Source organism: Ctenocephalides felis, unplaced genomic scaffold, assembly GCF_003426905.1.
Source record: "Ctenocephalides felis isolate EL2017-DRISC unplaced genomic scaffold, ASM342690v1 CF-g0.4_SCAFFOLD_01886, whole genome shotgun sequence".
NCBI lineage: Eukaryota > Metazoa > Arthropoda > Insecta > Siphonaptera > Pulicidae > Ctenocephalides > Ctenocephalides felis.
The window spans coordinates 56,211,008-56,228,643 of NW_020538040.1; the positions used below are offsets into that span (position 1 = coordinate 56,211,008).

General features: G+C 28.5%; 2 protein-coding genes across 2 annotated transcripts; both read right to left on the reverse strand.

Moving 5' to 3' along the window:
* Nucleotides 1–613: 613 nt before the first annotated feature.
* Nucleotides 614–7,150, reverse strand: LOC113377126 (probable ATP-dependent RNA helicase DDX52). Its single transcript, XM_026617332.1, has 11 exons — nt 6,918–7,150; nt 6,606–6,836; nt 6,353–6,538; nt 6,182–6,285; nt 3,989–4,140; nt 3,782–3,854; nt 3,115–3,318; nt 2,657–2,870; nt 1,416–1,642; nt 967–1,131; nt 614–908 (listed from the first exon to the last, which is right to left on the reverse strand). Exons 1-11 carry the CDS (start codon nt 6,993–6,995, stop codon nt 686–688), a joined length of 1,857 nt encoding a protein of 618 aa, XP_026473117.1. The 5' UTR covers nt 6,996–7,150; the 3' UTR covers nt 614–685.
* A 2,476-nt stretch (nt 7,151–9,626) lies between these two features.
* Nucleotides 9,627–16,819, reverse strand: LOC113376788 (tRNA-dihydrouridine(16/17) synthase [NAD(P)(+)]-like). Its single transcript, XM_026616845.1, has 7 exons — nt 16,487–16,819; nt 13,993–14,152; nt 11,452–11,647; nt 11,002–11,250; nt 10,165–10,417; nt 9,927–10,082; nt 9,627–9,863 (listed from the first exon to the last, which is right to left on the reverse strand). Exons 1-7 carry the CDS (start codon nt 16,814–16,816, stop codon nt 9,636–9,638), a joined length of 1,572 nt encoding a protein of 523 aa, XP_026472630.1. The 5' UTR covers nt 16,817–16,819; the 3' UTR covers nt 9,627–9,635.
* Nucleotides 16,820–17,636: the final 817 nt, after the last annotated feature.

The window sequence follows — 17,636 nt, forward strand, 5'->3', positions numbered from 1 at the left end:
TACAAAGAAACGGTCGTTTTTGAGCCGTCGCTCAAAACTGACCAACGCTAAGATTTTATAGAGTTGAATCGAATGTCTTTTAAATTTTGGAAATCGCCCAGCCACTTTCGTGAAAATGTCGACGAAAGGTTAAAAATCGGCTCACATACACACACATACAAGTACGTTTTCCAAACTTAGTCTCAATCAATTCAGAATGACTTGGAACGTCGGGAAAACATAACATTAGTAAATCGGATTTTTTCGCGAAAACAAACTTCTCCTTAGAAAATAATAGAAAAATGAAAAAAAGTAAATAAATCAAATTCCAGATTTGGGCAAAGTTGTTCACATTGAACTCCTGAGTGCAAGTGATACGTTTGTTGACTTTCCCCAGTGCCCATTGCATAATTTTTGCAGAGTTTTAATATGAATAACAACGAAGTTGAAAAGCTTGAGGCTTCTAATGCATTTTGTATACAGATTAGAACAGTATATCAATTACTTAAGATCTTATTTATTTAAATTATCTTATTATCTTATTTAAATTTATTGTTTTTTTTTATTAAGAATGACATATCTCAACACTCTAAAATTTTATTATAAACTTGCTTACAGCAATACAATTATAATTGTAATCATGATTATTCTATGTCTCTTTATAACAAAATAGGGAAGTTAATAGTAACATCACAAGACTTAAAATCTATTTACTGACACAACCATTATTATTTTGGTGCTTAGTTTGATCGTCGGTATTTTTCTTCTGGATTTTTTTGTGCTTAAAACTTTGACTTTGTTCTTTGCCTTTTGCTGATAAATTTTTGCTACTTTTTGGTCTTTTCATGGGCCTCCTGGGTTTGGATAAAGTTTCCTCATCTGATGATGAAACTCCAACTATTTCTAATTTTGCTTTTTCTAAACGCTGCCTGTGAGTAAAATGTGTTAAATATTTTATTACTTAAAGCAATTGTCTAATAAAAATACCTTTTCCTCTTAATTTTAGTTTTTTCATAATTTGGAATGGTAAGAATTCCATCTCTCTTTGGTGCAGATGTTTTTAATAATTTTTTATTTTTCTTTGAAGTCTTTTTAAGTGTTAACATATACTCTGGAACTTTGCAACCTGATGATTGTAAAACTCGTGCTATGCTAAAATGAGTAATCAACACTATTATGAAAAAAGATTTATATGTTACTACTAGTAATTTGTTACATATTAAATATTGTAATGAAGGTATTATAAGCTTATTTTTTAAAAAATCTTTTAAAACATATTTTGTAAATCACTTATCATATTGACCTATAATTGTTGTAATTTTTTTATTTGAAATTTTGCTTATAAATGATTTGAGTGTAATGATTTTATATAAAATCATTGTTGAACATTGTTGTTAATAACATTAATTAAAATAACACCACAGACATGTACAAACCTTCTTAAGTTAACAACATCATTTTGAGTATAAAATGTAATAGCTTTTCCTCTCTGACCAGCTCTGCCTGTACGACCAATACGATGAATATAAGAGATGGCCGAAGTAGGAAAATCATAATTCAGTACCAAATTGACCCCACTAAAATCTACTCCTCGGCCCATCAATTCGGTACATATCAGGACCCATACACGACCTTCCCTAAATGCACGCACTGTGTTATCTCTCTAAAAAGTAAAAAGTTTACTACTACAATTCTTTAAAAACAACATTGAAATTGAAATACTATTTTATTGATAATTCTATGATCGTACTATTTTATTTTTGATTTTAGTACCTTTTTACTACAACAAAGTTTTCTTTGTTGAAAGTAGTGTCCTTACCTGATGCATACAATTTTTCCTTTAGATTCAATGGTATATGTTTAACATCATTTAAAATTAAAACAATATTAGTTCAATTTTAGGGATAACCTACTTTTTTTCTAAACTTTATGCCCCCATAAACATGAATATTAAGTTTTAAAATACGCCTCTAACATTTAACCTAAACTTCACGAATACTTGAGACAGAAGTATGATCCAAAAGCGTGCATTTATCAATAAAATTGTAATTTGTAAATCTATCTTTTGCAAGCAATTGTATCAAATTTTTCTTTTTCGAAAATGAGGCTAGTAAGGGAGTCTTAAAGACCGAGGAGGGGTTGTCAAAAAATTACGAAATATCACGTAAGGGAGGAGAGGGTCAATTAAGATATCACATGCATTTATTTTTTTTGCTCAATTAAAAAAAAATCCAACATTTTTCGAAAAAGATTCTAAAATTTTACGCATTAAAGCAAGTAGGTACATATGCATAATCAAATTTATCAATAGGAATTGTTATTCAGCCATTTTTGTAAAATGGCTAGCTGTTTAATTTTAAAATAAAATTTTCGTTTTCATTAAAAAAAAATTCAATTAAAAATGCAATTGAGTATGAAAAATTGTTGAATATAAATATGTTTAATTTTTCTTAATGATAATCTCAATACACAAATTTTTTAAACTGCTATATGCTTTAAAACTCAATTATAATTTAATTCATGATAGATGGTTAACCAATGAATTACTTATTGTTAGATATAATAAAGCATTTCATAAAATTTGTTGTAAAATAATATACACCTGTAGTATTAAAATTAACAAAGATTGATATACATTTCATAAAGAATAATTCATATCTAAAAGCAAATATCTTACTTGTGTCTCCGTCCTGTCAGCATGGATAACATCTACATTTATCCCGTCATAGATAAGTTCAGTAAAAAGCTCCTGAGCACGTTCTTTACTTTGTACAAATACCAATACTGGTGGCTTGATGCCTTTTCGTATCAAATCTCGAACTGCTAATAATTTTCCACTCTCATCACCTACAAAAAGTAGCTCTTGGTCAACTGTATCAGCAGCTGAATTTCTAAAAATAAAAATGATTCTGATTAGCCATCAAATTTAATAAAAATTAATTATATTATGTTAAAATTTCAATAGAAATACCGTTACATTAAAAATGAGAGTTTATAGCAAGATATTAAAAATTGCAATTCTAGCACTAAAAGCTAACAACAACTATAACACTCATTTAAGTGTAATATATATGATATTTGTTTTTGCCCTAGTTTTGCAACTTGGATTTTGTTGTTATACTGCATTTTACAAACCTTTGTCCGATTGTGATATTAATGAGACCTTTCATATTGTGCCTGGCCCATTTGGAAATAGCTGGAGTTTGAGTGGCACTAAATAGGGCTATTTTTCTATTTTTATTAGAACATGCTAAGAGAATCTTATCTAATTGGTCTCGGAAACTTCGAATACCAGTCTCAAATAACTTATCCGCTTCATCGATTACTAACCACTCAACACTGCAAAATGAATTAAATATTAATTGTTAATGTGATTAAAAAATAAATTGTACATTTTTCTCTTTTCCTAGAAGATTGTACATTCAAACACAAAATTAAAAAAATAGAATCTGATTATGTGAGTATTTCATCAACACTGACATAAATATAAATATATATATATATATATATATATATATATATATATATATATATATATTGCATCAAGTAAAATCTGATTCGACTTGGCACATCATTTATATATATATATATATATATATATATATATATATACATATACACATATAAATATATATTCTAATTATCTTGCTGTAATCGGGATGCAAAAGCAATTATAGTTTTCTCAATTTTATAAAAAAAGAAATTTATTTACTACTATAAAATTCATATTGATAGCAATACATATATCTCAATAAAAAATTAACCTTAATGGTTAAATAAGAATAAAATAAAGCATACTTACTTTTCCAAGGAAATTAAGACCGGATCTTGGTTCAACATGAAACAAAGTCTTTTAGGTGTTGTAATCAATAGATCTGTAATGTCAAACCATTTAATTTCGTAAATTAAAATGTATGAATTCAATTCTATGTACACATTCAAATAGGTATATTTAGAAAAAGATGAGCAAAGAAAGATCTTGTTTTCAATAATTAAAAATAAAACATACCAAACTTCATGAATGTTTTAGCACTGTATCTTTTTGCTTCCTGCTGGACTTTGTAAATAAAATGAGGTTTAAGAGAAGTACCATCACTGAGACGTAAACATTCTCTTAATATTTGTTTTGCTAACTCTCGGGTTGGACAAAGAATCACAGCCCTGTAGAAAGACAGAAGTCATCATAAACTGACTTTTAAGTGTAATGTTACATGCTGTTATTAAATCTTAGTGAACTGAAGGAACAATATAATTGTGATCCCTTCACATAATGAAGCAGTTGTCATAATTGCTTCAAGCTTTTTACATTTGTTACTTCATACACAAAAACATAAAATTGAAATACATACTGAAAAAGTAGATCAAGAATATGCACATTATATAATTGCATCCATAAATGCATGTATATCAGCTTAAATAATATTAATTTTGAATTGTAAATGATTAAAACAAAACAATAACAATTAAATTCAATTCAATTTATTACATTACCCATAATTTTTTTAATTTTCTTTAAATTATATAATAAAATTTAATTTAAATTATATATATATATATATATATATATATATATATATGCAAACTTTAGATATTTTTGTTCAACATTAAAACATATTTTTGAAATGTTTATTCGCAGCCGAATAATCTAAATAAAAGTTTAAATTATTGGAACAATCTAAAAAGTATTTTAAAGAGATTTTTATTTAATAACGACGTTTCACAACTTAGTTCATTCAACATTCCATCTTCAGGACATATGTCAAGAAACATAATCTTGATTAAATATAAACAACCAGGAATGAAAATGTTTGACCAAGTGTTGGGCAAGAGTACTTTTAAAGTTTCTATGGTGTTCACCACAAGCAAGAACAATTAATTCAAACTGCTTTAAAAACAAAAACTGCTATAGTGACATATAAAGAGTTAGTGTAGAACAATCATTCAGATAAATAATTGTTTTTTCTTAATTTCACTTTTTAAAAAACTTTTAGCAATCATTTTAATATTTCTTACATTATCCATTCATTTATTATATTCATTTTTATGATTTTTTACATAATTTCCTGTTTAATAATTTCATTAATTTATAAAAATGCACTAATTTTTATTTTTCCTTAAGTATGTTATTAGTTTATATATAATCAAGATTATGTTTCGTGACAGATGTCACAAACGTACTTAGTTCAAAAACGTTGATAATAAATCAAAATTTCTCACAATACTTTTTGGGTTTGTATTACAATTGGATTCTTTGGTCAAAGCTCTACATAAATATATATATATATATATATATATATATATATATTGTTTGCGAAATATATTGTATGAATGTTTGAATATGGCGCGGATCATGTCAGTCCTGTGCAGTATATATATACAGTAGAATCCGATTAGTATGACGCCGGATATATTGACAACCGCCTAATATGACGTAATCGCACTAGGAATTTGGTTTCCATATAAAATTCCTTAAAAAAACAGCTGTCTAGTCGGATATATTGACATCGCTTACATTGACATGTCGCTTATAATGACCCATTTTTGCAAAAAAATATGTCCAATTATAATGACCGACAAGATTTTACATGATGTGGCCAAGTCTACGAAAGCAATTGCTATGTCTTTTGTGCACAATAGCACCAGGGACTGTTTTTACAATAAAATTATGTAAAGAAATCAATCAAAAATTACTGATTACTTACATTAAAAAATCACATTTGTATGTTTATGGGTAGGGTAGACTAATTATTAATGGCCCACCACGGATATCTCATAAACAAATAAAATTAGATTTTTTTTAACAATTATATTTGATAGTAGAGGGCAAAAAATGTATAATTTCATAATGTATGTTATGTGTTGTTCATTGGGTTTAGACAGTATAATTTTCCTTCAGTACGCTTTTAATGACGACCGGTTAGTATGACGAGATTTCGGCTTCCCTTCGATGTCATACTAAGCGGATTCTACTGTATATATATATATATATATATATATATATATATATATATATATATTTAATAGAAAAGTCCTGATTTTTTTCAACATGTTTAATTAAACATCTACAAAAAACAAATTGTTTTATTTATTGGATTTATTGTTCGGAAAAGAAACATATATATATATATATATATATATATATATATATATATATATATATATATATATATATTTATAAATTCCGCAAAAAAGCAAACATTACCTAAAACCTCGTTTTTCAGCTCTTCCTAAATGATTTAGAAGAGGCAACATAAAGGCCATAGTTTTTCCAGACCCTGTAGGAGCACAACACAGAATTTGTCGTTTCTATAATAGAACATAACAACACTGTTGAAAAAACTGTTATTAACAGAGATTAATATGTCATAGAAACCTCAAGCATAGCCGTCATTGCTTGCTTTTGTACAGCTGTCGGATCATCATATCCACAGCTTTGCAAATTTTGCATAAGCAATGAGTCAACATTATACGTTGATTTCAATTCTTCAAAACACTTAATGGGAGCTGGAACATTTCTTCCAACCACACTTATAAGATTTAAATTTCTGTAATGATTAATCTGCAATAAATCAAAGTAAATAAAAACATAAAGAATAAAAATGAATAACAATGACAGTAGATCATACCTCTTCTTGCTTCAATTTGTCCTGCAGTTCTTCGGTTATTACCTTCCTTTTCCTTTTACGTCTCATGATATTACCGTTTTCAGTTGCTGAAATAGAACCCAATAAAGAAATGGTCCTGTCACTATTTTCTTCATCTATGCAATTTGTTGAATCCGGCCTTTCGACACTTTCTACCGGTTCTGACTTTACTGCCGTCTTAGGTTCAACTTTTGTGACCTGAGTTCGAGACATCTATAACATACATTTTATTAGTGCTACATTAAACATCATACATTATATTCAAAATTCATTTGCTAGGTTAGCCTATATTACATGTGAATTAGAATTGGTTCTCTTTTTAGTGAACTTAGCGCCCTTCACTAATTTCACAAATATATCACGCATATCCATTTTGGAATAAATATGTAAAAACTATATACAATTACTTAAAAACGTTCACATTGGAATTTACATTTATGTCTAACAACAACATACACCAACAATGTATTTGCTAAATGAGAAGTATGGGCCAATGGTCATATTAATTATAAAGAACGTGAATTTACACGTGCAAGTTATTATTTTTGCAATAAGATGGCGATGAATGTCTGATAAATGACACGACAATTACTGTTGCCGGGTAAGCGGTGGAAGCTTGGTTATGTACAATCAGATCACACCCTGATAATAATGCCCAATTAGACCATCCAGATCCAGATGAAAAATGAAATCTAGTTTTTTATGCGTTTCAATAAACGCTCGACTCATTTTTATTTCCGCAATACAATAGAATAAATTATAATTGTTTAATGACATAGTATTATATTGTATTTATTATTAGCAAATATGCCTTGAGTCTATCACAATATAAAAATTTATACGTGATTATAACTACACCGAACTATAAAGAAGATTTTGTTCTAAAAGTAGAGTAACTCTCTCAATTTTTTCTAATATACTGAAAATTAAAACTTTCAAACATTTAAGAGAACAACGAACATTATCGGTCGCTAATCAGGCGCTTTTTAGATAAAATAAGCTAATATTATCGTTTATTCTTGAGAATCCAAACAGAAACGATAATAAACTATAAATTTGAATACATCGCTTATTACTGTAATTGATTTTAAGATATGAAAGTTGCATGGTAATAAACTAGGCATTTCATTGTCCACACATTATGAGTTGTGATAAAAGTCGTTCCATTCAAAAATTAAGTTAGACTATCTCTTATTTTATGATATACCCACCTTTAGTATGTTCTTCTTTGTATTGATATCAATCCAATGTATTAAAAAAGTAATTATTTGACTTAAATATCGAATTAAAAATTACTGGTAACATATAAAAAATTCACAGCGCAAAAACCAAAATGGAGTCGGCCGTTTTAAACAACAATTACACAAATTGAAATTCGTTATTAGAATACAACGTCGTTGATTGGTCGAGCAGATGAAAATCATGCTTAACAACATCGCAGTGCTGCGCGTAAATAAGAACAGAAAAAATAAATTTGAATTACAAATAATGTGTATTAAAATTAAAATTTTATATTTATATTTTTATTATTATTTTATTTATTGCATTTTGAAAACAATTAGGTTTTCAAAACCAAATAAATGAAAACTTTTCTTTTTATTATATGGTTGGAACGTTGGAACTAATGTTTTATATAAATATTGTCCTGTTTTTTTATAGAACACAAAATATTTGATGTAGGAATATTAATAATATATTAATGACATAATTTACCAATTAATTAAACTGATAATTTGATTTTAAAAATTTTGCTATTTTATTGTATTATTTTGTTTTTGTATTTCTTTTCTTTTCAGATAAAATTTCTAAACATAAAAGTTTAGCCGAAGAGCCCAATTATGCGATAGATATTTTTAACTTCCCGTAGGATAGTTATAGTAATGGGCCAAAAATCAAAAATTAAAATTTTCACATTTCTCAACGTTTTGAAGGTTTCTGAACATTTTGGCATACGTCAGAAAAAATGGATGTGTGTGTGTGTATGTTTTGTATGTCCACATTTTTTCGTCAACGTTTTCAGGCGCACGGATCAACCGATTTGAATGGTTCAAAAAACATTCGATTCCTATTGAAAGGGAGATGTGCTGATTAGTTTTTGGCAAAGTCAGGTCCAGCCATTACGGAGGTTTTGAGAGAACGGAGTATCGGATTTGAATTATTTAAAAAACATTGAATTTGTTATGATTGGGAGAAGAGGTTAGTTTTTGGCAAAAACAGGTTCAGCCATTTCCATATTATAATTATATATATATATATATATACACATACATAATATTAATAAAAACAAGAATTCTTATTCATACAAAGAAAATAATATTTCTTCAATATATTTAAACAAAATTAATTCAAAAAGCAACTAGGTATTCAAAAAAAAATTATTTTATAAATAAACATATATCTGACAAAACAAAGCTGGTATTGTATCCTATTAATTTAACATAGCTGAAATCTTAAATTGAAGTAAGCTAAGTTTATATATTTTGTAAAATTATTATTATATTATAGATATTACCACACAACTACTAAAGAAAAAAACAAATGATTACTGATTTCAGAGCTAAAACCAACATAATATCAAAAAAATATAATTTTCATGATATTTAATGTAAGTCATTAAAAAAATGACAGACAAAAAAAAGATGTAAAAGGTTTTAATGTTAAACACCTAACATTAAGAATTATGCGTAGTCAAACTCCTGTTTTTTTTTCAAAAGCAACTATATTGTACATTCTATAAGCTGTTGTAAATAACAATTATTTACAAATGGCTATTGGCCAAATAGTCATAGTTTTTAATATATATTTTTAGATTATAAGGAAATCTCGATGATTGTTCTCTTTCTGTTTGTGATCAAACTTTCGGATTTCGCCTGAAAGAACTATTTTCACTTAGAAACATACAGGTCCAAATAATAAATTCATTGAAAATATATTTTTATTAAATATATTTATATATAATATAAAATTAATTATTTACATAATTGAATAACTTGTTCATGTCGGTATAAAATGTCATGTAAAATTCATGTATTGTGTGCTATTATTACAAGTATCTAATCGTCTATTTTCATCATTTTCTACTATAGCTTCATTCAAACCATTTTCTCTCTGAGCTGCGTGTTTTATAGCAATCTCTCTTCTAGTTTTGACAAGAATTCTATGTCCAGCACAGTCCAGATTTTCATGGTAACATTTTTCTTTGCAGCACTTTTTACATAAAGTATATGTGCATTTGTCTCCCTGAATTAAATATTAAATTTAAATCATAATACGTTAATTAAATACAGAAAATCAAATACTTACAATAGGATTTGGGCAACACAAGCAATATTCTCCAGTTCTTTTAACATATTCAGAAGGATCTCTTATTGGTCGTCTTTGAATTCTTCTTAATTTTTTCATTCTCTTTCGACTTATCATATTTCCATCTGCATCCTCATAATTTCTTTTGGGTAGCAGCTAAATAAATTCAATCACAAATACAATTGTTACTAAATATTAAACAAAAGTGTATATAATATAATATAATAAAAATATATACATCTGCGCTTTTGTTTTGATTTTCTTCAACTTTCTTCAAATGTTCTTCTGGTGGTGGCCGTACATAAGGTTGACACATCCATGGTGGAAAAACTAAATTGTAAGTAGGTTCGGCAGAGAGGTTCCAGTATTTCTCTCCTGTGTAATATGGCATGTATCTAATTCTAATTTCAGATACTATTCTTGAATATTCCTCTACATTCTGCGCAACTGCAAGTTGGGATCTTTGCTCAGCATTTTCGGGTAATATCATTCTGTAAAAATATATTTTATATTATACTAGCAAACCCGACGAACTCCGTTTCGCCACCAGATGGTTTCGTGAGAAAGATGAAGAAAATTTTTGTTTTTTTTATATTTAAAAAGGAAAAATTTGATCAGGAAAGAAAACCCGACTTATTTATATATATATATATATATATATATATATATATATATATAGAAGATAATCTATTTGCAATTATTTAAAACAATTATTGATTATTTTTAATACTCGAATTTTTAATTACGGTGCGTGAAGTTCCAGCAATTTGCATTAGGGCACGATGCCATGCACCACTAATTTTCTTAGCTATAAACCTTGCGAAGCCCGAGACCTTTCCACCGAATGCAAAATTGCCGAAATCGGTTCGTGCGCTCTGGAGTTATTTCGTCAGGAAGGAAAACCCGACTTATTTTTATATATATATAGAAGATTACACTTATTGATTTTAATCCCTATACATGATATACTTTTTATTAAAAGTGCAGAAACGCATTTTGAGGGTAGAGCCATTCATTTCAATTAAATTATTGCATTATAATTAATATGCTAATATATCACTATATAAGAACTTACATATGTTGGAACAGCTTGAATAGATGACCCCTAATGTAAGATGATGGTGCAGGGTATAGTTTAACAAGCTCTAGGTATTCTTCTGCAATTTCCCATACAGGAACGGATTTACCTTGAAATATTGCAGGATTATAAAGATGTCCTTCAGCAGCCATTACACCATGTGCTCCTGTATATTCTAAACATTTTATTGCATCATGTAGATACTGAATGTTACCATTAGCTAATACTGGAATGTTTACATTTTGTCTGAAAAGGATACAAACAATGGTATCAGATATAAATATGTGAAGCCTAAATTAAATACAGCAATCAAATATATTTTGGTATTATTTGGACTATAATAAAGCCATATGCAGAGTATACATTTCGCTGTTGATTAGGTGATTAACACGATTGGATGGATGGATCAGTATCAATCTTAAATTAATTTTATTTGCTTAATAATACCTGACGGCCCTTATGTGATCCCAACTAGCCAGCCCAGTCATGGGTCCCTTTTGCTCCCTTGTCCTACCATGGACGGTTAGCATACTGCAACCGGCCTCCTCCAGCATGCGCGCATAACGCACGGTATGCTCTATGCTCTCGAATACACGAATCTTGCAGGTAACAGGCACAGATAGGCGAGATGAAAGAAGTGACACTGTCAAAACAAACATTATTAATTACATTATTAATTACATCATTTACTGTTAATGTGAAATTTTTAATTAAGCCACAGCCCAGTATTAGTGCCAAAATTCTACTTGTATAATCATAATATCAACCCTTTCGCTGCGGTACGGAACAGCGAGCAGCTTGGCAAAGCTACTGAACGGACTATATAAGACGACATATCTTAAGATTTTTTATTTATTATCGATAAAAATGTATTTAAAAATACAATCACTTGTACGGCAGGGAATGCAATATCGGTATACCAAAATACCAGTATACCGCCCGATTTTTCGGCGGTGTAAATACCGGTATTTACCCTAAAAATACCGGTATTATACATATTACACTCAAGTTTAAATTTCTCGGAACAAATTTATCTTTAAACTCCATAATGGCATAAACAGACATATCTTTAAGCGACAGGATAAACAAATTATCAAAATACCGGCATTTTACCGGTATTCCGGTTTTAAAATGAACTAGTGAGGTGTATGGCATCGTGCCTTAAGACAAATTGCTAGAACTTCCCGAACCGTAACGGAATGTTCGAGGAATACTGAATGTTTTCAAATAGATTATTATTAATATTGTAACATTGTCTAATATTTCTAAGAATTATATAAACTGAATTGCAAAGTTGAAATTATTTGCTTAAAGTATATTAGAACTATAGTCAGAATTAAAAATAAGATCTGAATTATTTTCGATATACAAAAAATTTTTTTTTGAAAAAAAAAAGTTGAAACAATTTTTTTCCAAAATCAATTATTTTGTTAAGACAAGCAGAAAGTTCTTTGAATCATTTAAATCAGACGCTTAGTTCTCTCAAAAACTGCCATTTTTTACACATTTAGCTCCATCTTCGAAATGGCTGGGCCTGCCTTTGCCAAAAACTAATAAACAATTCTCCTAATCATTACTAATTGAATGTTCTTAGATGATTCAAATCAGATGCTCGGTTCTCTCAAAAACTCGATTTCTATTTTCTGCACTCTTTGCTCTTTATCTCCGTAACCGCTGGGCCTGCCTTTGCCAAAAACTAATCAGCTCATCTCCTTATCAATAGGAATCGAATGTTTTTTGAACCATTCAAATCGGTTGATCCGTGCGCCTGAAAACGTGACTGGAAATTTGTATCCATAATACAAAATGTTCAGAAACCTTCAAAACGTCGAGAAATGTAAATATTTTCAATTTCGATTTTCGGCCCATTACAATAACTTACCCTACGGGAAGTTAAAAACTACCGATATACCGGTATTGAAATTTTTTATCGGTATTACATTCCCTACTGTCTGGCAATACCCGCACATACAGATAGTCTACAGACAAAACTCGGGCATACAAGTAGTCATGTGAATGTCGTCCAAAAGGCGAAGCTCGTATCGAAAGGGTTAAAGAACTTTTACTTTACGTAATGAATAAGAATTGCCAAATGCAAAGATTCAAAGACGAGTCGAAAGAAAATAGTCTTTCATATTAATAATTTTAATATTTCATTTTCAATTTTACGAAAATTAGCAAATCGAACTTTTTAGCTGCCTGGCGTAAGTGCTAGTTTTATAAACTATAAATAAGTTGAATTAACGAGTAAATTTAATTAATGAGATCTATAGAAACAAAAATTTTAGAAAACCATTTAATTTAGTGACATTATTACCTAATAAAGAAATATATAATATAGTATTTAAGAAATATATATATATATATATATATATATAGTGTTTAATTAATTTTATATCGAAGTGTAAAATTAAGTTATAGAATTATGTGTAGAAAAGTTTATAAGTATACATTTTATTTTATTTAGAGTACTAATGATTTATATCAGACTGTAAGTGGCTAGTTGTAATTTAGAAGCCAATAAAAATAAAAATAAAAAAAAGTTGAATTATGAAGAAAATTGAACAGAATTTTAAACAAGGCTTTAAAGCGAAAAAACATAGTTCAAAAAATGTAATATATAATATACCATAATGGATAAAAGAAGAATCATATTAATTCCTTTAGACCCGCTCTCCTTGTGCCGGATTACATAACTACAAATTAATGTCACGGTTTTGACACAGAAAATAATAATGTTCAAAATTTCAAAGTTTCATCAAAATCAAAATATTCAAAATGCTCATTATATTTTCAATTTAAAAAAAAAATAGTTAAAAAAATGGGGAGCACGGATTGACAAATTCTTAACCACAAATAACTTAAAATTTCATTACAATAGGAGGATAGGTGTATTATATATATTAAATGATATATATTTGTCAAAAATATATCATCAATGACGCAACATGTGGGTGCATGGTTACAAACATGTGTATACATACGCACCCATATTTTGAAGAAGTGGCCAGTCATCTTGGAGATAGCTACCGTACTTTCCCCTCTTCGCAATGGCTTGTGGGCAGCCCAGATTTATGTCGATTGCGTCGCAGTGGTCTTGGGCGAATAGGGCGGCTTCGAGCATAATATTTGGATCGTTACCACAAAACTATACCAAGAATATAATTATAAACAGATTAGCATAGATTTGACAACCAATATTTGAATTATTAAATTGCCCCATACATTGTTACAAGTTTACTGCTCGAAATAATTATATTCCAAAGTTCACGTAACATAATATCATTCAATACAAAGTGCTTCATACCATCGAGACCAAAAATTACAATAATATTTATTACCATAATAGCAATTGCAAATACATTCGATATAAGTATAATAAATAATATATTAACCAAAAGTTTCAAATTTACATTTGAAAATTTATTAATTTATTTCATTAATCATTTTTAACATGATCGATAACTACTCAATTATTGTCTTTTTGTGATCGTTCTTCACTGAATTTCGATTCAAATTTTTCAAAGTTAATAGTATTTTTTTATTACGGGTTTTATTTTTTATTTATATTACGAGTTGATCACTTTTAAAATTTTTGAATTTTTTGAAAACATATGAAAATACTGCGGAATTAAAAAATAAATATTATTATAAAAATTAATGTAAATGTAGGGCAGAGCGGGGTTCAAAAGTCAGCGGATAAAAAGGCCCACCTTAAATTACGGTATTTAATTGATTTGTAATGTGCATTGATATTTTTATCTTAGATGCAAAAGATTTTTTATATAACCTCTATAAAAATTACAGGTGGTTAGTTAGGGTAAAAGGGACCAATTGAACCTATATCTAGTAAAGATAATAGTAAATAAAAAAGTATGTTAAGTTAAAAAAGAAATTTTACAAGAGATAAATTGAATTAATAGTTATTCCAACCTTGCTGATGAATATTTAAGTATTATCTTTGCCATTGAAATTTGTATTTGGCATTGAGTGAATAATCTAGCTTTTAGTTCAGAAAATCACTTATAATTAAAAATTAGACATTGGGTGTGCTTGCCTTCTGTGATATAAACGGGGACAAACAATTTTTTTTTTAGAAAAAATGGCAAATAAATATATTTCTGTATTAAAGCAATGACTGCGAAATTTTCTGAACACATTTCGACAGATGGTTGTTTGATATGTGTTATGTAATGTATATCGTTTTTTATTTGTATGCACCGCTAGTATATATATACGTGGTGTGTTCAAAAAGTACCCGGAATTACTAATAATTAAATTTCGCGGGTCTGGAGTGTCTGATTGTCAAAATTTTTTTCTTATTGTGTTGGTATACATGCCCCTAAAGTATGATGAAATTTTCAGCTATATTCACTGTTTACTTTGTCTGTGGTAGTCGCTAAGGTTCGACGTGTTTTTCTGAGCTCGGCGATTTTTACAATGGAAGAATTGAAAAAGTCAAAGAATTTGTATTAAATTTTGCGTAAAAAATGAAATAAAGTGTTGCAAAGTGCAAAAATTCACCAGATATGGCTCCGTGTGACTTTTTCCTATTCCCAAAGTTGAAGAGACCCATGAAAGGACGGCGGTTTTCCTCGATTGAAGAAAATCGCCGAGAGTGCTCAAGGACATATCAAAAAGTGAATATCAAGGGTGCTTCGAAAATTGGAAAAAACGCTGGCATAAGTGTATTATATCTGGGGGGGACTACTTTGAAGGGGACCACATTAATGTAGACGAATAAATAAATATTTTTTTGAAAAAACGAAAATTACGAAAACTTTTTGAACAGACCTCGTATATATATATATATATATATATATATTAGGGTGGTCCTTAATATGGACATTTTCGAATTTCTTTGCTCCCAAGGGCTCAAATGGTTCCAAATTGATAAAAAATAATTTTCTGAAAGTTTTAGTTCTTAATATTAACTCTTAGATAGCAATTCAATCAAACTTCCTATGGAAATAGCATGGAAAAAATTTTGAAAATTAAAAAAAATTTTTAGGTATAACTTTGCGACAAATGAATAAGCTTTATTCATTCATTTGTTCGCTAAATTACATCTAAAAAATTTTTTTTTAATTTTTGAAAATTTTTTCATGCTATTTCCATACAAAACTTTGTTTGAATTGCGCTCTATCTAAACGTTAATATTAAGAGCTAAAACTTCTAGAAAATTGTTTTTTTATCTATTTGGAACCATTTGAGCCCCTGGGAGCAAGGAAATTCGAAAATGACCATTTTAAGTACCACCCTAATATATATATTTCTGAAACACTAATGTACAAATGTTGAACGTTAAAAAAAGAGAATGTAACTGATTAAAATCAAAAATTTCTGAAGATGTAGATGTTTTACTTTACTTCAATATATCAGTAATGAAATATGAATATATCATGTATGTAGTTGTCATGAACTAATAGAAGAATTTAGAGTAGATAACAATAATGATATAGCAGATAAAACCAATACATACTTGCACAATGAGTGGTCGATCGGTGGCACAACTCTGCAAACCTTCCTGTCTGTATTTCTGGTCCCTTCTAAATACTCCACTATGAAGCATAGGCGTATAGCACAGATTGGCACCCCTTCGTCGAGCCAACTCCCTCCAGGCTAATTCGCTCGCATCTACCATAGGTGCGACCACTAATCGGGGTGCCCCCAATTTATCGACGAAAAGTTTTCGTCCTTTCTCATTAGTGATACCTTTCAAGGAATCATCGTCTATTGGAGGTACTCGATCGATAATTTTAGGTATAAAATTAACATCAGCTGGCATGTTGTTATTTGAATGACCCGCCATATCATCCAATTTGTCAGTTTCGTCCAACATAATTAGATAACACAATAAAATTCACGTTAAAAAATAATAATATCACATTTATTATGAAAATTATAAGTTTATTATACAACAGTAATAATAAAAAATAAAAATTATAAAAAATAAATATAAATAACTGGTTTTTGGTTTAACTTTTAAGTAATCATGAACTTCATTTATTCTTTAACTTGATCTACGCAGCACTCTGTAATAAAAATAAGAAACAGGATTTATCTAAAATATAATATCTAATAACAATAATAATAATAAATTTATCTAACAAGTCAATGGAAATTACATTTCAAATATAATAGGGTAAATCAATTCAGAAAATTATGATCCTCACATAAAATATATCAGAAAAAATTATAATTGAAAAAACAAATAGAAAAAATGTAGCAAAATCATAATAAATTTTCAATTTGAGCATTTTGAACAATATACCAAAAATGAAATACAATTCACATACAATACTTTGCGCACAATGAAATTCTAATTCTAACCTATAATTAGTAAGAGTAGAAAAAAAGTTAAAAAACAAATTATTAAAAAATTTAACTCAAATCGGATGAGTAAGAAGCAAATAGCTAATAAATATGGATGATAAAAAGTACATCTTAAATTTTGGTGATTTTCTTTGTAAGGCCATAGGCATATTTAATATTTATTCCTCAATGCTGTGATTTTATGCATTAATATATTCCAAATGCCATTAATATATACCAATTATTATTTGGAATTTTAAGAATATGAGAAGACTACTAAACGGAAAGTATGCGTCGCCAGATATTCCACGTATAAA